This window comes from Scomber japonicus, chromosome 18, assembly GCF_027409825.1.
Source record: "Scomber japonicus isolate fScoJap1 chromosome 18, fScoJap1.pri, whole genome shotgun sequence".
NCBI lineage: Eukaryota > Metazoa > Chordata > Actinopteri > Scombriformes > Scombridae > Scomber > Scomber japonicus.
In genome coordinates, this window is record NC_070595.1 from 13,447,057 (window position 1) to 13,469,029 (window position 21,973).

A 21,973-nucleotide genomic window follows, 5' to 3' on the forward strand; every position below is an offset into this window, starting at 1 on the left:
ATGTGATGATGGTAGGTAGTAGAGTAGTGGGAAATAAAAAACTGAACAGTCTAACTAGCCAAATGGGGATGGTCTGGGCAAAAGACAATATCCATTTGCATCGTAGTGTAGTAGACAGGATTTTTCAGAAAAATGTATATATACATATATATGTGTTTAAGCATTGTTTTAACATAATTTATTTACTGTCTGTCTATCATTGGATAGCTTTAGGGATGTGCAGGGAAGTGGTTTAATATGCTTTAAATAACCGACAACAACTTTGTGAGGCTCAGATTAGCTGAACATTAAGTGAAGGCAGTGGAAAATAAAGGAAGGGCTGATCTACAGTAATCTGACTATCCCTGACTTGCCAAAAATCTGAATAGGAACATCTTCATAAGTTTGTGAAAAGATAACTAAAAATACAAATTTGCCAAAACAAAGAGGACATTGGGGATTCTGAATTTTATATGAACATTTAAATTTTCAATATGTGTTCCCTCTTGTGGTTTAAAAAACAGATTATGTGATACACAAACTGGTGGGAACAGAAACATACTTATCATCATCTTCATCCAGTGCAATCCTCTCAAAGTGTAGGTGGAGTCTGTGCCCCTCTTTGGCTTCTATTAACCAGTGACAGCTCAGGTTGTTTCCATTACTGTGGTTGCTGACAGATGGAGGTGGTGGAGACAGTATCCGGCCCACTGTAGCGTTACGAATCCATCCTCCGCAAGATACAGCTACGGAAAAATAATATTCCACATGTTACTTTCCACAGTAACAATCATACTGCTATAAAAGGCTGGCCAGAAATAACTTGACTGACCAACACACTGTGGCTCGGGAGTGCTCCAGTGTGGTTGTGTTGTGTTGACGCAGGTCGCCACCTCATGGCCGCGAACCTGGAAACCTGGATCACAGTGGAAGTGCGCCTGACCTCCAGGATGAATGTCTGTCACCGTCACTCCGCCGCCCTCAGGAGACAATGGAAATGGGCAGGACAGCAGAAAGGCTAAAAGGGTGTTTGAGAGATACAGGAAGGAATAGTGAAATTGATTTTGTTAAGTTGGGAAAAAACTGTCAAACCTTCAACTCCTATGCTTCATTCACCTGACGTCTACTATATATGAAACTTTTTATGATGTTTAAATAAGATGTTTTCTCATGTTTTTAATCTATTCTTCTAATGATGAATTTCTACAATTTATGCCATTTCCACTGTCCCATTATGTCAAAGTTTTTCTCATTCACATTTTTTCACCATTTGTGAGTATTTAACATCCATTCCAATTTCTGTCAATGATTTGGATGTTGATCCATGTATCTTTAGATTTTCCGTGATGAGTTTCATGAATATGCTGCAGGAATCTGATCATCAAAACTGCAACTCAGCCTCAACTGCTCCAGACAGTGGATGTACTGAGCAGCTTACAACTGTGAATGTGTAACTATGTGAATGTGATCAGCTTATTCCTGGAAAAGAGAGCATTGCTCAAATAAATAAAGGTGAAAAAGAGTTCACCTGAAGGATTAATTTACCTTGATAGTGGAGGCTGAACATGCCATGGTTGGTCTGTCGGAGACTGCGGTAATGAATGTACACTTGATTGGTTGTACTGCGAATCACCTGACCCTCTCTCATCAGGGTCTCGTTAGCCAACAGCTCTGGTCCCACACCTCCATATCCCATGATTGTCAGAGACTCTTCCTTAGACAGATTAACCTTCCTCACCTAGAGGGAAAAAAAGAGGAAGTAACAACATGGAAGCAGCTTCAGTTAATAAACTTGTCAGGCAATTTAGCAGCAAATTAACTAAAAGTCTTTATGTGCACATATGGCACCTTTAAGATGATGAAATGAAAAGCATAAATACATTATAAATACATAAGCCATTATGTTGATGGTCTTTGAATTGTGTGTGAATGAGTTTGCTTCAATTTGCCAAAAATGAACTTGAACCTCATTAGCTAAAAATCAATACAGCCTAGCTCTTGTTACACTTTGTTCATAATATACACCTAAATGTAAATGATATAGACACTCAACATACAGCATCTACCCTGCAGTTATTTATTTGTCTGAAAATGTAAAACACAGTTTAAAATATGTCTCAAATTTTGTATTTATCACATCTATATCACAGTTCACATTCAAAAAAGAGATCTAATTATGTTAATTATACTGTATTTAATAAGACATATCTCAAGTCTCACTATTGCACTGTATATATTCCTCTTCATAATTAAGGACAAAAACCCAAATATTCACTTTAAAGACAACCCTATAAGTTTGAAAAAAGCTGCATGTTCGAAAAATGATTAATGCTTGTGGATTCATAAGAATATCAGAGAAAATGCACATTACCTGAATTTCCACACCATAACCTGCATACACAGTAATGCTGTAGGTGCATTCCAGTGGAGAAAAAGATGATGATGATGATGCAGGATCTGGTGACTCGATCACATCTTCCATTGCCGACAAAGTTGCATTGCATTGGACTGTGAAAAGAGGGATAAGAATAGATCAAAACATTTTAAAACTTGCAGAGATAGAGAGCATACTTTTTTACGCAACATAATCCAAAGTCATACAGTTTTAGTACCATGCTCAATGGCTTCTTGGCAGTTTCTGAGTTATACAATAGCATAGATTGCTTTTTCCCCAATTGACATTTTCACAATCAAATGCTTTTTGAGAATTAAGGTGCACTGTGAAAAGGTCAGTCAAAATGTATGCATTCCAGTACATGTGGTGATTGTTACATGATTACAGTTTTACAATACACGAGACAAACAAGCACTTTTGGTACACTAAGGAATGAGATGGGATTAAGACACATAGATACTTAGCCGTTTTGAAAAAAAAGGAAAAGACCACATATTTGACTAAAGTATCCCCATATTTGTGTTTAGGAAGAAAATAAACACATAAATAGGATTGCAGATTGGTCTTAAGCTGTTCTTTAGTAGTATATTTATTGTCATGATTATCAATCCACAGGAAACATCTCCCTCCAACCTGAGATAGTGGAAATACCTGAACGCCATGTGCTGCTTTTGAATGATGAACCTTTAGCAAGCAAGCAGAGAAGTTACAATAGCTAAAATAGCTAAGTAAAAATAATGATTAGTTTTTAAATGGTCCAGCTTCTAAGTGGTAAAAATGGAACATTTAGCAAATACACCAGAAAAAAGAAAGATAAACATCAGGCCTTAATAGAGACAATGCCACGATGCCAGTGTGGAAAATAAGTACAAATAACCACTTTCATATGATTAACTGTGTGTATTAATAACAACTAGATAAAAATATACATTTTGGAATATTTTGAGTGGTTTCAATGAAGGGATATTTGAGATCACCTCGGGCTGTAGGGCCACGTCAGACAGCATTAAATCTGACTTTAGCTTGACCCTAATTTATCATCATTAAGTGGCAGTGTGCAATTTGAAAGGCATCCTCACCAGTGACTATTGGCTGAATTGAAGCACTGTTGTAGATGAAGCTTTGATCTGTTGGATTGCCCTGGATTAAATAATATTATTGACTGCATGAATGATTGCTGCTGTGCTTGGTAGATTGAAATGATTGACCAGCCACAGTGAACCAAACCTCTGGAGAGGAGAGGGCTTTACAGTTCATTTGACTAGCAATGAATACAAACCAAATAATGTTGGCAAGAAGCAACATCAAGGGGAAAGCAACCAAAACATAATTCAGCTGACATTTTAACTGAGCATGCAGACAGTTAGGAGTAAATGTAAAATCTGTCCACTCAGATGGAGCACCTCCATGCCATTTTTAAAGTTGGAATGGATTTAAGTGTAGTGGATACACTTGTGTACTGTCACATAATTCTTTGATGAGAGAGACATTATAGTTATTTGTGCATAATGTGCATTACAGAGTTAAAGGTACATTGTCAATATTTTGGGAAATATTTTTCTCCTTTGCAACGTAGCTAGCCTTGGTCTACCGACACCTCTAAAGCTCACTAATTAACAGGTTATAGGTTACATGTTGGTGGATTTTGTTACCTCTGAACAGAATTTGGCTAGCATTTTCATTTGATCAAACTTCTCACCAAATTCCTGGCAAGAAAGCATAAGAACTATTCCTTTAAGCTACAACTGTGTAGCCATATATGCAAGTGAAAATATCCTCTCTACTTAGAAGATGGTTTACAGACAGTTTAATTGATAATCTCCAGTAAAAAAAAAATGAGACCCAAGTAGGTGACAAAACACACACATCTCACTGATCACTCATCTCACATTACGTCTCCGCACCTCAGGTGTAAATCAGCTGACCCATCTCCTACCTCCTCAGCCACATTTCCTCAATAATAATTTGTAGCTGTGGCAGCGATGCAGTCTTATAATGCTGCTTGAAGGCCCACCACCACCATCTTTATCTCCACCCCATCCCACACACTCCTTCACTCTCCAGAGCTCTAAATTTGAATATTGCACAAAAACTGACTTTTAAAGACAGACTTTTGGCCTGTGTAGACAACACTACTGCATATTTTATTTATATTTTATACTCACTATTTCAGCTATATAACAAATATATACAACTACAGCTAAATCTACCAGAACCAATACTGTTGCACATATTGCATTTTTTTTAATCAAAAAATGTGCAGTTCACAAGCCAGGTCATTTATATATCCAAAGTATTATAATGCTTACAATGCATATAGATTGAATTGCATTTTTTCCAATTCTCATTTTGTTTGCATCTATTACTCCTAGTTCTTATCTTTTCTTGTTTCCAGCACTGCTGTAACATGCGGATTTCCCCTCTGTGGATCAATATAGTCTTATCTTATTTCATGACCAGAATGAGTAACCACTCTCATTGAAGGTGTATGAGAGCTGTTACTCAGTCTGTTACTGGCACCTGAGCCAAAAGAAATGATCACTTAAGAGCATTTCTGGCAATCATTTGAATGCTATTCTGTTCTTCACAACCCCTTATTAGTATTCTGATCATGATGGCATTGTTGACTGACTCATACTGATTTGTCAAATTAATACCTCTTCTTAGAATATGACAGTACCGATATTAGTATTCATATTCACCTGGTTGCTCTTTATTCAGTTAATACGTTGTTTTCGTGTTCGCTTATTAGTATGTATTGGTAGAAATCATAACTAAAAGACAGAGAGAGTGCATTTAGACTTTATTGTCAAGATTATACGGAATACAGAGCTTCTCATGTGACAATGTAAATGAGGAGGACAGTGACAGCGAATATGTTGCATGAAAATGGACACACTAACTTCACTTATAACATCCTTGCAGATATTGACGCCAAACTCCTCCTGTATGATTTCTATCTCACTTGTCTCAGAGCTTCAAAATCCTTAAAGTCATCAGCCTCTCTTCATCTCCACATATCTTGTCCTTTGTGGCTGATACAGCTACAAAACTCTGTATATTTAAAGCTCATGTAGTCATGGCAGTAGGTCATTTAGTAACAGACTACAGGTTATGATACACAAACACCACATGTGTACTTTTTTCAGTGCCAGCTATTATAACAATCATCTGGGTCAAAGATACACAAATCCATGTAAGTACTTTACTGATACAACTGGCTATACGATCTCTCTGCAGTTCAAGCTGGTAAAACAGTGTGTTTCTTGTCTTGGGTTATGGAGGATAGACAGGGGAAACACTTCATCATCTCCTTGACTCATGGCTCCTTGCATTATTTTTTAGAATCATTCCTGAAATAAGGAAGAAGAATAAACATGTTATTTTACAGAAATAAGACCAGGAACATGGACTAACATGTCTGTACTTTAGACTGTTCTCAACTGATTAGTTACCAAACTGCTAAAAATCTAAAATCAATACTGACACTGAACATATTGCACAATATGACTTCACAATATCAGTTAGCTATGTTGACTGAACAGAATTAATATTGAATGAGTATTGAGTCACTGGTTATGTAACAGCATTGTAATTTTCTAAAAAACATAAGGTACATGCATGTTTTTCTTTACAGCTATCTTGCATTATATAGTAAACCTGCCTAGTAACATATTGATATTTTATGACTGTTTCATGTTACCTTGTCTGTCAAGATCTCCTTGTCATCCTTTCTTCAAGGAGTCAGAGGCAGAGAGGAGAATTTAAAGTTGTGACGCAAACAGAGTGATTCAGTATAGGAATTTGTTGTCACTGCAGGTGCCACTGAAATCTGTGCAAATCCAATGCCACAATCGAGATCCTAAATTATTTGTTGAAGCATTTTTCACACATCATTTTATCAGAACCATATCAACTAACATCAACAAACCAAGACTCATGGAAAGCCAGGTGTTGGCATGCAGGTACCTGGCATGTGCATTGTGGTTATAGTGGTTGTGGTGATCAGAGTGGTAGTGGTCTCCTCCTCTATGGGAAGCGAGGACATGGTATTCCTTGATCCTGTCTGGCTGGCTGCAGAGGAGGAGCTTAAAGCTGTGGTGAGCAGGCCTGGTGATATGACTGTTGCTGTAGACTCAGACTGCCCTAGCCCTGGCACAGCCTGTGTTGGGTTGGTGGTAGTACCTGCAGAGTCCAAACATTCAATTTAAGGTGTGTCATTTCCAATGAGCAATCACCCACATCGTACTGTAGCTCATTTCCTAAGCCATAAAGGCCTGTGTTAATGTACCTGTGCCCGCAGAAGCCTGTCCTAAGTATTCCTTACTCTGCAGGGCAGCATGGATCAGGTCACCCAGAGGGTAAGAGTCTGGGGTTGATGTTGGTGGTGTATCAGGCTCAGGAGTCATAAAGCTCATACCTGAAATAGCCAGGACTAATTACTGTAAATGTTATTTGCCAGAATAAAATGAAATTAGCAAGACGTGGCAAACAAACTGAATAAAAAATGCTTTTTTCTATAGGTTTATAATAAACAAAACACTGCATTATTGTGGTGGGACACATGAAAGAACACACACACACACACACACACACACACACAAACATTCACACACATGCACGCACATGCATGCAGTTACCTGAAACAAGTTGGATCATGGTGACAGACAGTATCACAGCAAGGTGTGCGAACCCCATGGCTTTGGATGAAACTGAATGACCTGAGAAGGTTAAAGTGAGCAGGTTAGCACACTATTCTCTGATCATGCAAGCTGAATAATTACTGTATCTTGTATCCTGTAATGTAACTGCTTATTAGTGGACAGCTGATAATAACAGCAAGAGGTACAGGGATAATCCATGTTGACTGGAGTGGCATTGGTTAACACATTATTAGTCATATCATTTCTTAATAACAACTTATTATTACTGTCTCACAATTCAATATGTTTACATCACAAAGGCCACAATGACTCGGATTAGTGAATAAATGCAATGTGAATACTGCAAATTCTCAGCTCCATCAATCTGAAAAATATCCATTCATATTACACGATGTCGAATCCTAAATGTCAATTAATTAAACTTGTCACAGGACTAAGAAAAAGGAAGAGGCACACATCGCAATCCGAGAGAAGGTTAAATACTCGGGCTTTTCCTCTGCATTTTCTCATCCAAATCTGCAATAGCATGTCCGAAAATGCGCTATTCTATATTTGCCTTCCCTCGCTGCAGGTAGACTGTAAACCCAATTCTACCATTAACCTGTTAATGGTTGTGTGTCAAAAATCACCTCCGCTGGTATTCGAGGCGTTTCCTTGGTGAAAATACCAGCCTGGTATGTGTCAAAATGATGGGGCTCTACGAGGCAGCATTACTCGCACCTCCCCCGGCCCTCTTTGTGCGGAGGACGAATTTTGGCATCAGTCATCACTACAGTGAGACCGACAACCATGTCATCTATGTTTTAAGGTACCTGCCGCTTACCTTTGTCTTCCAGGCTGCGTCCTGTGTTCTTTTTTGTTGGACTGTATCCTGTTGCTCTAGGCCCCGGGAACACGGTGGGGTTTGTGCTGGTGAGATGCCCCTAGCTGGTTACTGTGTGGTTGACGCATTCGGCTATGATGTGAGGGCATTTGTGTTGAAGCTTCAGGTGCACCCTAGCGGCCGCACAGGGCAACTGCAGCGGCGCACGGCAAAATATCCACATTTTGTCTGTGAGCGCTGGAAGAGCTGTCCACCACCACCACGGTGCTGAAGTGTGCCCGACACAGCGCTGCACGGTATATCAAGGTAATCAGAGAGAGAGAGAGAGAGAGGCAGCACGCAGTGTGTAAATAGGGATGTTTGCTGATTTAAAGGGCTGCATGTGCCATAAGATATGCATGGCGAACCTTTCCATGCTGTGCTTTCCTGGAATGGGTGGATGGTGGCGCTAACATGGATTGCAGACGGTAAACATGAGCCAGTTGAGCTGTGGGGGGCTAGAGCAGAGCATAAACAAAATGAAAGCTGAAGCGAATGTAAGAAAAGGGACTCAATTCCGCAATTTATGGGACACCTTTGCACTGCGTTGCCGTGCTTTAATCTATAGGTGTTTCCACTGCTCATCACTTAGCATGTTAGTGACGCAACGACGAGACGAATTGGTTGGAATAAGTCTATTAAGAAAGACCCCTCACACGTACACATACGCAAGCACACATGCACACACATACACGCAGACTTGCGCGCATGTAGACGTGCACGCACTCATGTTTTCTGCTCGTATGCAACAATAAAAACATCTAGCCTGTAAGAGTCTGTCTGACTCTGTATGTCTCCCAAACACACACACACACACACGCACGCGCGCGCGCACACACACACACGAACGCAAGCTCTGATATGTTCTACTTTCTCTATTCCATTCATAAAATAGCATGCAACCCCCAGTGCACACATGTTAGTAGCCTAAGTAATAGCACAGAGAACAGAGAGTATTACAACTAATAGGAAAGAGAGTATTATGCAGTATATTACAATGGCTTTGATCATACAGATAAGAATGGTACCGTGAAAACCGGTGTATAAGTCGCACCGGTGTCTATTTTGTAGGGTGTCATCCTGGGAAAAACACTTTTATTAAAGACTGGTTTATTTGAATGCACAAGTAACTATTCATTTATATACACTAACATTTTTTCAATTTACTTTTAGTAGAAAAACAATTAAAACACACACCTAATGGTCCGGTAATGATGTTAATACAGTGTGTAGGCTGTGTGCTTGAGTGCCAAAAACTCTTCATCAGAGCTGTCACTGTGCGCAAATAGACACATTGCACTTCAACACCAGTTTGGTCTGTAAATACTGAAACATCTCCGCAACTAGTGTCAGCGGACAGCCCTTTACATACCTATGATCAGATTCAACCTTTCTCTGTATTTTACTGGTGAATAGGACACACCGGTGTATAAGACGCACCCCACTTTTAAATGAAAAAAATATTGCCTTAAGGTGCGTCTTATACACCGGTTTTTACGGTAATTAGGAAAAAAGTTGGGGTTGATGCCGAAAACTCCTTGGTAATTGGTGGGAAGCAACAATCAGCCATTCAGAAGTGGTTTAACTTTCAGCAGCCTGTTTACTTTACATGTAGTACACTGAAAGGAAGCAACATATATTCTCTCAATTAGCAGCTAAGGTTGAATATGGAAACATTCTTGGGATAACTAAAGATCATTTCCTGCTGTGAAATATTTAGCTACATCCGCAGCTCGTTTGCTCAGGGAGTCAGGGGTCTGAGATCACTTACATAACACCATGAAGTCAGTCTCAAAGGCAACCGAAGCAAGAGGTCAGTGACTCTGTGAGGACTGAAAACCTATCCTGAATGTTTCATTAATTTCTGCCATGTGCATGCTGGGATAGACTTCAGCTCTCTGTGACCCTGATGGAGATTAAAGTAAAGAACATAAATGAATGAGTAGTCTGTTTGAAATCAGGGCAGTCCATCATTTTCTTTAGGCCATACTTGTTGGCAAACACAGCCTCTCTTATCCTTAACATGATCTGAAAGACTTTGACAAAATGCTATGGGAAATACTGTCTTAGAATACATGCCACTCTTGTTTTCATAAAATTAATGGTAAATAGTAAATCAAAGAAATACAATTAAAACATTACCATAAAGTTTGTAGTCACCTGGATGATTAGTTTTACGCTGAAAGAGAAACATCATTTTTGTTTTACTGCCGACTGATGCAATATTACACATATTCATGTATAATCTTTTAATCTGTTTCTGTTTCAGTATTTGAGTGTCTCACAAAATCAAAGGATGCACTGGTCAATGAACACACTGCCCTTGCCTCAATATGTTGAACTGGGTGTCCATTCACTGAGCGGCCTTCTGTGGACCCTACTGCTCTTGTTTCTTTGGCACTGTTATCGGATGGGGTCCGATCTGCCAATCCCAGGCCATGCACATGCTGGAAAGCTCAAGTCAGGCTTACGGCGGTCCATGATGTCCCGTGGCGGTAGCTGCGCTGGAACGAAGTGTAGTGCACGGTCCAAACTATTGAGGAGTGATCAAATTACTCCCTTTATTTCCATGGAAACAGAGGAGGATGAGGAGCAAGGACAGGGCTACCTCACCCCAGTGCTGAGTCATGCCTTGTTTCCAGCCCAGGCATCTGCAGAAGCCAAGAAACTCTATGGAGCACTGCAAGAGTATGCTAAGCGCTATAGTTGGGTGGGCATGGGCCGCATTCATAAGGGCCTCCATGAGCAGGTATGACTTTATTCCCAGCAGGCTATAGGCTGGTGCTTGCTTTTAGCAGTAAGTCTTGTGTATATGTGGATTCAGTGGATTACATTAAATTTCATCATGGTCAAAGATTTGTTTTCATAGCATGCATTTTAATTTTATGTAAAACTTTCACACCTTCATTTGTACAACAACATTTAAATTTTGAAATTTAACTGAGAACAAATCCCTGATTTTTCATTGTTCTTACTTTAGGTCAGACTGAATGATCACTCTGCTATACAGAAGCCTCATCTTTTCTTCCTGCCAGATGTGCCAAGTGTTCCTTTCTTCCCACGTGATGCTCATCGGCATGACATTGAGGTCTTGGAAGCCAACTATCCTGTGATCTTGGCTGAGTTTCAAGCTGTTTATCAGAGGGGCATCGACTCAAAATCAGGCTGGACGTGTCTGGGACCAAAGGTGTTTAAAAATATCCCCTAACCCTAACCCTAACCCTATCATTCACTATGAGAAAGGGCGAATGCAAGAAACACTTCCATCCTTTTGTATAAAAAATGTTTATTACCTTTTATGCAAAGTCATGTAGAACAATAATGGCACAATTTAGGAGTTTAATACCACCTGCTGAAAAATGTCATTATGTGGAATAATTAAGAGTGACTAGGACAATAAAAGGTTTTCTTAGACATGAAATTCAACCTTTATTCAGACTGTGTGTGACTTCTGGAATGGACTTTGCTAACAAAGATATTCATCTCTATTTAATGAATTAAATCAATCAATCAAATAACTAAAAATGAATACGTCTAAATGATAGTGTATTTATTTAGTATTTTCAATTATAGAGTTGGTTCTTTAAAGGTACACCTATTAACTCTGATATTGATGACTGTGTCTTTTCTATATCAGAGGCCTGATATTGAGTCATATGGAAATCACATGTCATCATCTCTTTCAGGGCCAGGCAGTGTTTTCTTTGTACAGCGCAGGTATCTGTGTGGCGGGAAATTGTCGCTCCTGTCCCTGCACGTACCGGACGCTGCTCTCTCTTCGTACATTTATAAGTAGCAACTCATTGGGATCTGCTGGATTTTGGCTGCTGGGACCCGGTGCTACATTGGGGAGTTCATATGGACCCACCAATACTCGTCTACGTTGCCATCTAGGTCAGTATTGTCATCTCAGACATATCAGAACAATCTGTCACTGACTCTTCTGTAAATCAATCATGCTTTTGTTGGTCCACATCAGTTTCAAATAAGTATACATACCTAAAAATCAACAGTACACAGCATATGGACAAAAATTCCTAAAACATACTCATAATTAACATAACTATCTAAACTTTACTATCTAAACCCACCTGAACACCTATGACTTCAAAGGTGAAGATTTTTCAGGAAATGGATATAGGTGATTTATTCTCATCCTGTTGCCTCAATCTTTACCAACCAAGCGTCTCACTCCCAATTGTGATACACTGTGGAACTCAACAGCTCTCTCCCATTTGTTTTTAGCAATCAATACTAGACAGAATCCTGAAATAACTCCTATAGACCCACAGCGTATTCCACAGCATCTCTCTCTTTATGCTGATATCATTTTTGTCTATCACAAACCTACAGTATCTGCTCATTCTCAGGATTTGCAGTTTACTGGGAAAAGACTGAGTAATGCCCATTTCTAGAAATATTAATGACCAATATCTGCAAACCATTCCTTCACAAATCTTAAAAATAACAAAAAAGTTGACCTTTTGCACGTTAATTGGCAGAAAAAAACTGATCAACTAAAGCAAAATATAGAATTCTGTAAAACTCTCCATATCTCCATGGCTGGGAGGATCAATTCTATAAAAATGGTAGTTCTTCCACAATTATCTATATTTATCAAGCCTTTCTTTCATGGCTCGTTCCCATTTTAAACAGACCCAATCATTGTCCTCTTTATATGGTGACTTAAGTGACTGCATCTTTAGATCAGACTCTTTGTAGACATCTCTTCTTGTCTTTCTTAACAGCCGACTAAAACAGGCCAATTAGATTACAATAAAAATGTAGTTATTAAGAATACACTTAAATGTAGCAAATGAAATTACACATAAAAACACCAAATACCTACATTGATGTTCTAATCAATTCGAATAAATGCGAAAATCATGCATCAGTTTCCAAAGTTTGAAATCTCTAGGGCACTTTATGTTGTTTGAGCAGCTTCAAAGTGCATGTGACATCCCAGCTTCAAATTTTGAGAGTATCAACTTTGAACCACGTAATAAGGGAGCAGTCTTCTATAGTGAAACTATGCAAAGACATATTGATGTTAACAAAGCAGAACTAGGAGATCCAGTTGGGCAAAGAGACAGACGACGAGACTTTGGATTAAAGCATGAAAGCCTTGAAAGTGTGCATAAATGTTCAGTTAACTCTAGACAGAACCTCATACAATTCAAAACAGTGCATCAGCAATACTACTCCAAAGGCAGATTACATGAAACTCAGCCATTTCATTTGGTATGGTGGGTTTCATTTTGTATTGGGTAAGTTGCTGAGTTGTTCAAGTGATATATTGAGTGTTTGTCTCATAGAAAATCCTAAAATAAAGAAGAAAACAAACAGTCAGTGAGGAACAAAAAAAGGTGATGATTTACTATAGTAATACCTTGGCTGTACGTATGCTTCACTCATATTACACTAACTCACAGAATAAGATGTTTTGTGCAAGGCAGTTTGGTAAAAACATCTCAGACATGTTCAACAAGATTTGAACTCTGCAAGACTTCAGCACATAATTGTTCAGTAACTGTATTATCACAGAAGAAAAGAGTCAATGTACATTGCAAGAGATGCAATACCAACCAACCAACCAAACGTCAAGTTGATGAAGAGACTAAAGAGATATTATGGTTCAATATACTGTGTTGTGAAGTGCATTTTGGAGCTGTTCTGGTGTTTACTATGCCAACAAAAAGCATAAAAGAATCTGATAAAAAACGTAAATATTGTGTAATGCAGTATTTAGTAGTTTAGGGTTACGATTAATTTCCTCTTTGCCCTTTTTGTACTGTGATCTGACTGGTTATAATCCTCTTTGAACAGCTCATGCCATTCTTATCTGACTAAAAATAATATTTGTAAGTGAAGTTTAAAAGCAGTCATCATGTTTTTTTAGGTCTGCAAACTCCACCTCTGTGTGAGCTGGTGGTGGGAGGAGAGCCTCAGTGCTGGTCAGAGGGACACTGCCTTCTGGTTGATGACTCGTTTCTTCACACTGTCTCCCACATGGGTTAGTGAATCACATAAACTTTTGAAACATTTAAAAAAAAATTTGCATTCATTTATAGTATTATGATATGTGGAAAATTATAGTGGAAACTCCTCAGTTTATGGTATTTATTAAATTTTGAAAACTGAATTACTATGAAGACAACTAGTAAGCTAGCACAAATTGTGGTGGGACACAAACGTCTATATCATTCATTTTATTCTTATTTTTTACTTATTTGCATGTGTATTCTCATTACTACATTTAAAAAGTAAGTCTAGAATAAAATATCGCTGGAGTTGCTTGCTCCAAAACAAATTATTCCCACCATCTGAATCTTTATGACTCTTGCATATTGCTCTATAAATATGTCTGTGTCTATTCTTAAAGGGCCTCCAGATGCTAGACCCCGAGTCATTCTGAGTGTGGACCTCTGGCATCCAAATGTGGCTGCAGCAGAGAGACAAGCTTTGGACTTCATGTTCAGCCCTGACCTTTAAATTTACTCCTGAACTATCAAAGTACAATACGCAGAGGTGCCTTAACTTAGCCCTGCTTGTTGTGGCTCATACGATTCATTCCAGTCAATGAAACACTGTGTGAATCTACATGAAGAATTACACAAGCCATTAGCCATGCTTTCAAGTGGTGTTGGATTAATGGTCTGTGTAAATTTCCCACCAGAAAGTGTCATGGGAACATTAGTAGGAATGACAAGGGGAAATTTGGTGGCAAACTGTGAACTGACATCACTTCAAAGCATAATAAGACCTAAGATCTGGTGTATATTATGCTCACAAATGCTATTTGCATGTAAAACCTATTTGTCATGAGTTTGGCCTTTGTTTTGAGATGCTGGTGCATGTGCTATGCCTTCAGGAAGGAAGGGCCACTAGAGTCAGCCTGAGATGCTTTATGTTAAGTTTACTAATAGTTCAACCAACAAACTGTGAAAACATGAAACTGAAAAACAAGAAATATCATATATGTATTTTTTAATTTATTTTTGTTTTCCAATTTGGTGCCAAACATATATAACCTTTTATATGCTATGTTGTCTGCATGCATCTATCTATCTATCTATCTATCTATCTATCTATCTATCTATCTATCTATCTATCTATCTATCTATCTATCTATCTATCTATCTATCTATCTATCTATCTAATGTTAAGTATGACATCAGGGTTTTTGTTAATTCTGTTCACATATATGTTCACAACATATAAATAATAAATGAATCAGTATTGACTCAGTGCCTCCATGTAAGTTCATTTGTGAATAAAGAAGATGATTTATACAAATGTACTATGAAATAGCAAAAGAAAAAAAATTGGATTAAATTATTTCAAAGGCCAATATTTTTGTTTGGGAAAATATAATAAGTATATATAGAACAAACCATTTAAATGTATGTCTTTGAAAGCAAAAAACATAATTTAAAAATCCTAAAGCTCTTTTATGGTTACTTGTTTTTAGACAGTTGATGAGAATTACTGCAGTGATTTTGTCTTATCTGCCATCTGCTCATCTGAGGGTCCCATGATGAGGATTACAGAGATGGAACTAATCCACCCCAGAGAGACAGATTATTCCTGAGATTGTTTATATGTAGTTGGTATGTATATGTTGTTTCATGATGTATGAATTTGCTCAACACTTGACATTTATTCTATCAGCTGTTTGAGCTATGATGTGAGGCAAAGCATGTGACTTTCAAATTCATTGGCAAATAATAAATAAATCAAACACGCTATCATGGGCCAGCATAAAACTCTTATCTTAGACCAGTGATGGCATCTGTGCATATTTTTTAGTTGTGCAGCAATTGTATGTCATTACATTGATTCTACAACATATCTTTTTTGATATCCATCTCAACATAGACTGTGGCCTTCAAACATTCAGATCAGCACATTCATTAGAAAGGGAAAAATAGCAATTGTCATGATTTTCATGTTGTACCTTTGTTATGCAACAGAGTTGGTCAGGCTTAGAGGGATTATTATTATTTATTTTCAGCAAAAGATGTAAAATGAATAAAGTGGTTAAACATAATTTTGTTACTATTATCATAAATAATATAATGTTGAAATACTCCCTGAGACATAATGATTAATCTGCTTTGTATATTGTTAAAAAAAGTTTAGTTTTAGTTAAGATGTCTATGTTGAGAATTTAAATCTACATTGTCATCTAGAATACCCTATTTTTCCTCAATTTTATTATTCAATTTTGTTACTTTTTTCTTTGTAGACATACACATAAATCTGCCCATGCATAAAAATGAAGATGCAAATACACAGATGAACTTAACTGGTATGTTTGTGCCACTGAGACAAAGAAAGATGTCTACATGCTTTTCTTCAGACTAAACCAAATATACACAGTTATGATGTTAGAAAGGCTCTGGTCACATGACAGTCACATAATATATTTGCAAAACTTATACTATCACTGATCAACATATTACAGACTCAAGCACCACAGAGGTCCACACCACAAGCTCGGTCAAGCCAAATTTTGGCATGACAGTGCTGCCAGACAAAATCATTATGAACCCTCTAGAGACTTTATCCAGTATGTTGCTCTGGAACAAAATGTTGGATAGACAGACTGATTTGACAGATGAATGGATTGACCCCAAATGCTGCTCATAACAGCTTGTTTTGTTCATTTCAACACTCATTTTCAAGAATTTAATTAATGCACATGGTGAAATTAGATAGCAAATCACGGCATCTGCACTATTAATCATACTTTTCAATCAGAAAAGAATGTCTGACATTGTGTAGTAAACTCTGTTTTTTCATTTGATGGGTCTCTGAGATTTATGTATGCTCAGAAGAACATTTGTGACTACTATTGATGAATAAACATTAAGCATATGAGCAGCCTTCACTCTGTTGATACAAAGGTGGTGACATGGCAGAGGACATACTGCTGACATCATGTTGGTGCCACTGGAGGGACAGATGGTTTTACGCCTGGGTCAGAGCTGCAGTCACATTGAAGGACCTGTAGCAGCACCAATCATTACTTTTGAAAGATCAGTGCGGACGGGGAGCAGATACATCATCAAGAAAGAGCTGCTCTTATTGTCCATAACTAATATACCCTTGGAAAAATATCATCTCAATGAGCTCAATGATCACAGGTGGGAGTCCATATTTTAAACACAATTCTCTCCTTTCTGTGACAAAACATAATTTATTAATAGTAACAATAACTTGTTAGTCTAATGGTACTTGTGAAGGACAAAATGGGGCAACATCCATAAAAGAGTACTTGTTCCACAAACTCTATAGCACATTTAGTATTGTGTGCTGTATGGTACAGTACCCCATCCCAAATGTGAATATAAAGAACATGTCAATCAAGTTCACCCAGTTCTCTCAGCATAATCTTTAAATAGCAAAGACAACAAAAGACATTTTGACAGTATTAGGTTTTACTTTAGTTCTCTGAGGCAGAACACCCACAACATTTTCACAAAATGGAGACGGATGTTGATGGATACTTGTGATTGCTATGTTTAACTTTTGCTGATACTAGCTAGCTAGCTAGTTAGACTTTATTATTTTTAATTAGTTCCTCACCAAGAAACAGCAGCACCACTATCTTTTTTGACCATGACATCTACACTCAGTGCTCTGTGGGACAGGTCTGGGAGATTCAGTGCGAATTCGACATCAAATTTGCCAACTTGCCGAATTGAAATATTGTAAATACTAAGGTGCCATTGTCTAGGGCTACCATTGTATTCATTATTATATCCATCAAGTTTAAAAAAGATCATCAACAAAACATCATTGTCATGTCAAGATTATTGAGCTCCTAATGATCTTATATGAGGCAGATTAATTAAAATAAAAGTAAAGTAAAGTAGGCTATCATCAGCATAGAATTAAACAAAAACGACATCCTCTCCATTCTTAGTCATCCATGTGTTCAGTTGTCCTCATTTCTGCGACATCATTTTTACAAACTCTGTAAAGACAACGGAGAAGAAATTGATTAACTAAATTGTTTTATAACTGCTGTTAAAATGAATTCATACTATTTGTAAAAAGTGTAAGTAACTGAAAGAAAAGAAAAAGTTAGGGTAGGGCACAACTGAATGAAATAACAATTTGACTTAACAGATTCTTTCAATTTCAAATTTCAACCTTTTTCATGGAAGACATTGTGACTTGTCAAAACAGTAAAAAACACTAGTCAAAATAATGCTATTGATTAAGACTCAGATTAATCTACAGTAGGTGTGCCAGTCAGCCATAACAATGTTATGAAATGAAATGCTATTAGTTGCACTTGTGTTTAACGAGTGAGAAAAGTCTATTTGGTATCAAAACAAATAGATTTTATTTTAAATTAACTTTGTAGAAGTACATGCTTGATTTTTTTCTAAATTAATAAACACTTAAAATTTTAACCAAAAATTATTGATGACAACTTTAACTTCTGTGTCTCACAAATGAATCCTCTTCAACATTTAGTCAACATTTCGACAATAGAATATAAGGGTAATAAACAATGAAAACATTTTCTATGTCCTGTGAAGTGTGTGTATCACATGCATCTTGTATCTCACCCTCAAAGTCAACTGTTCCATCTCCATTGTTGTCAACTTCTCTGACCACTGCATCAATTTCATTTTTGCTGGTTTGTTCACCCAATAACTTCACCATGGCATTTCTCAGCTCATCAGATGTAATTGAGCCATCACCATCTATATCAAACTGTAAAACAACAACATATGAAAACAAACAATTGCAAAGTCTTTACAAAGGGTATTTTAGACATACTACAGTGACAACATTATGTTTTCCAGATTTGAAGTTTCAGATGTTCATTTTCATTTGGTGTCCACCATGGGGTGCCAAACACCAAAGAGAGACAATAAGGTTGTTGAGCTCACCTCTCTGAATGCCTCTTTAAGTTCCTTCAACCCAATCATCCCTGCAGTTTCAGCTACAAGCTTGGGGGTCATTAGTTCCACAAAATCCTCAAAGTCCACTCGTCCCCCCACTGTGATAAGACAAATGATATAAATGTTACAAGCGATAAAAGGTTAGTAGTAACTATGAGCAGTGGTCATAAACCACATCTAAAGCAAGGTTTAAATGTAATAACATGATCATACAAGACAATCACGTCTGGCTTTTAGCTATTGGAGAGATATGATATGATAACTTGAGAAATTAGTGATCTTCTATTTCATACATTGTATTTCATTCTGCTGCAATAGTCACTGTGGGAAAACAATTGAGATCATATACACTTTTTAAGTACAGTTCCAGTGATACTTTCTCTGTTTTTTTTAAATTTATTTTCTTTTTCCTACATTAATTAGCTTATACACAATGTTCGTGGTGTGAAATACTGACAATACACAGTCAGGTTTCATAAATATGTAGAGAATGTTTTACATTCAACTGTTAGAATATACTAAAACGTGTACAATATATTAGCTTTTCTGTACAATGCATTATAACCAGTGACTTAAGGTAAGTCAGCAGAAAATATATTCATATTATGACACTTGACAAGCAACTTTCAAGATAGAAATATGTAAATGAGAGCTCAGGAGGAATTGAGCCTGAAAGACACATTTCCTGAAGACATTTTATTCAAAACGATCAATACTCTCGGTTATTTGTGCAGCAATTTTTTACTTTCAAATTTAAGCCATTTTTTTCAGGAGAAGTTGTGATTTTTTTTTAATTTTTAGGTTTTTCATCATGAAAAATAACTGAATTGATGATTCTACTTAAGATAATGTGTTTTCTAATATATGACTCACCAGTCATGAAGATGGCAGCACAAATTTGAAAATAGCCACTGTTCATTTATTTATTTGGCATCAAAGAGGTGATGACTGCCATTTTAAAATTCTAACATTTCATTGTCTGTACTTCATGTGATGTACTGAACAAAAAGGGAAATACTCATGAAATCAGTCTATTATTGGAGTGCTGATGTTTTTTGCTTTAACCTCATGAATCGGAGGACTTTACTCACAATTCATGTTGATATTCTGGCCCAGTTCTATCAGCTCCATTTCAGTTGGCATGTAACCCATGGTCCGCATCAGGTTCCCCAAATCTTTACAGCTGATGAAACCATCCTTGTCTTTATCAAACTCGACAAAAGCTTCACGTAATTCTAGAGAATGTGTAGACACAAGCAAAGTGAGAGGCTAAAAAACATTACACAGCACTCAACAAATGCATCTGAAAGCATGCAAAAATAATTACCTTCAATCTCATCCTGTGTAAGAGCTCTTGTCTGCAAATCAATAACAATATGGACACAAATATACATTGATATTAGTGAGTTTTATACACAGTAGTTTACCACAAAATGTACAACTCGTGTTATGTGCACAGTCATCTATATAGTGTCCTCACAGTGTCTTTACAGTGGCCTCCTATAAGCCCCATGCATATAAAAACATGTATTGCTCCTGGTGAAACAGTTAATGTTCAATGACAGTGTCAGAGAATTTTTAACATGTACAGTATGTGTGTAGATTTGAATTTTCCATTTAATATCAAAAAAACATTAGGCCACTGAAAGACAGGAAGTTACAGTAACAGAGGGGAAACAAGGCAGTTAGTGGCATGAATACATACACAGAAAACCTTTGTCAGGAAATATTATATGTCCCAAAACGTCCCATGTGGGATTTTAGAAAATTATATGATGGGGAGTTCACACATTCAAGGTTATAACAGTGAGAGCCATTATTTTTAATTATCTAGAGAGTTGCGGTTAATTATACTTGTATTCAATATTTCAAATATTTTTCCAAACAACATCATAGTATGTAACACATTCTGATCAGCATTTAATATTTTTACTGCAACTCCTGTTCTGCTTGTTATTATTTTGCATATATATGCTTTTAGTTTTTGTGCCCCGGAAATATTGTTGTGCATATGATGGAGTAAACTCATTTATTCAGTACTTTTTTCGGTTCTCTAACTTTCTGAACTCAAATGTCAAATAATAATAAAAAGTAATTCAAATTAAAAAGCAATATAAAATACATTTTGTTTCTGTATATTCTGAATATGGGTTGTATATTTCAAAATGCATTCTGTTTATTCTCTTTTTACATCTGTAAATATGTTTTGACATGAGGACTTGAGTTTCTTACTGATTAATCCCAGATCATATTCTACATGCAGTATTTTTGCAATTACACCTTTTGCACACATTTTGTATACATTTAAGATATGTACACATTTCAAAATACACAATAAATGAGTGTAGAATGCATCTTGTAGATGTAATTATGTTTTCATTTGTATATTCAACATGCAGGTTTTCTGTGAATGTAATCTTTGAAATTAGTGACCATGTGCAGAAGCTGAATACCAATTTCTAAAAAGTTTGCCTTCCCACCTCAACTCTAGAGTAGGACTGGTGATATAATCATCTTTTCATCTTGGCTCAAAAATAACGCCATATAAAAAACAAAACAAAATAACAAAATAGTTTAAGATGATAAGATTTGTTTCATACAAAATAAAAAAGATTTACCTTCCTGGTAAATAAATGTAAAAATATTATATGTACATGTATTTAATACGTTTTCTTTAGAAAAGTAAACAGACAATGGTGAAGAATGATGACAAACCGTACCAAAAACATACTGACTTACTTGTCTCCTTGATCCTCCTCTGAGAAAGATGCAGGCTTGTTTGAGACTCATGATGGCAGCCTTAGTCGAGATCCCGGATACTTGTTTTTGTGAATTACTTATCAAAGTACAATCAAAATTCAATTCACTCTATTATATGTCGCTATATCATTGGGTTTATTTTCCCCATGCAAGCATGTGTCTGTGAGTGTAAACCGTGATGAGTAGTGATCCGTGTATGCCAGAGAGGAGGGATGAGGTCTCTCATGGATTATCTCTGCAGCTTTGGTCTAGAAAAGAAAGATGGGCTTAATGCTCTGCATATACACAATTTCATATACACAATTTCATATACACAGTCAAACATTACTGTTGTTTTTAAGACCTTCTAATGAGGGATAATAAAGGGATCTGAATTTCAGTAATAGAA

At 36.9% G+C, this 21,973-nt stretch overlaps 3 protein-coding genes across 5 annotated transcripts in view; 1 reads left to right on the forward strand and 2 right to left on the reverse strand.

Moving 5' to 3' along the window:
* The window catches only part of sez6l2 (seizure related 6 homolog (mouse)-like 2), a 15,505-nt gene extending 7,545 nt beyond the window's left edge, over positions 1 to 7,960 (reverse strand). The window contains exons 1-8 of the mRNA XM_053339073.1: positions 7,862 to 7,960; positions 7,015 to 7,095; positions 6,666 to 6,794; positions 6,344 to 6,559; positions 2,351 to 2,487; positions 1,525 to 1,717; positions 812 to 997; positions 542 to 725 (exon numbers count right to left, since the gene is read on the reverse strand). Of these exons, the coding sequence (XP_053195048.1) occupies positions 542 to 725; positions 812 to 997; positions 1,525 to 1,717; positions 2,351 to 2,487; positions 6,344 to 6,559; positions 6,666 to 6,794; positions 7,015 to 7,072 (1,103 nt within the window). The 5' untranslated portion in view covers positions 7,073 to 7,095; positions 7,862 to 7,960. The remainder of the gene's footprint in view (positions 1 to 541; positions 726 to 811; positions 998 to 1,524; positions 1,718 to 2,350; positions 2,488 to 6,343; positions 6,560 to 6,665; positions 6,795 to 7,014; positions 7,096 to 7,861) is intronic.
* A 2,236-nt stretch (positions 7,961 to 10,196) lies between these two features.
* asphd1 (aspartate beta-hydroxylase domain containing 1) lies at positions 10,197 to 14,392 on the forward strand. Its single transcript, XM_053339074.1, has 5 exons — positions 10,197 to 10,649; positions 10,881 to 11,087; positions 11,587 to 11,794; positions 13,800 to 13,913; positions 14,283 to 14,392. Exons 1-5 carry the CDS (start codon positions 10,197 to 10,199, stop codon positions 14,390 to 14,392), a joined length of 1,092 nt encoding a protein of 363 aa, XP_053195049.1.
* Positions 14,393 to 17,853: 3,461 nt separating this feature from the next.
* cabp5b (calcium binding protein 5b) lies at positions 17,854 to 21,615 on the reverse strand. 3 transcript variants are annotated; one of them, XM_053339076.1, is made up of 6 exons: positions 21,565 to 21,615; positions 20,153 to 20,183; positions 19,917 to 20,060; positions 18,814 to 18,923; positions 18,487 to 18,634; positions 17,854 to 17,882 (listed from the first exon to the last, which is right to left on the reverse strand). In XM_053339076.1, exons 1-6 carry the CDS (start codon positions 21,613 to 21,615, stop codon positions 17,854 to 17,856), a joined length of 513 nt encoding a protein of 170 aa, XP_053195051.1. The 3 variants fall into 3 exon arrangements, with proteins under 3 accessions (XP_053195051.1, XP_053195052.1, XP_053195050.1); XM_053339077.1 differs by having other exon boundaries at positions 20,153 to 20,176; positions 21,561 to 21,615; XM_053339075.1 differs by having other exon boundaries at positions 20,153 to 20,178; positions 21,557 to 21,615.
* Positions 21,616 to 21,973: the final 358 nt, after the last annotated feature.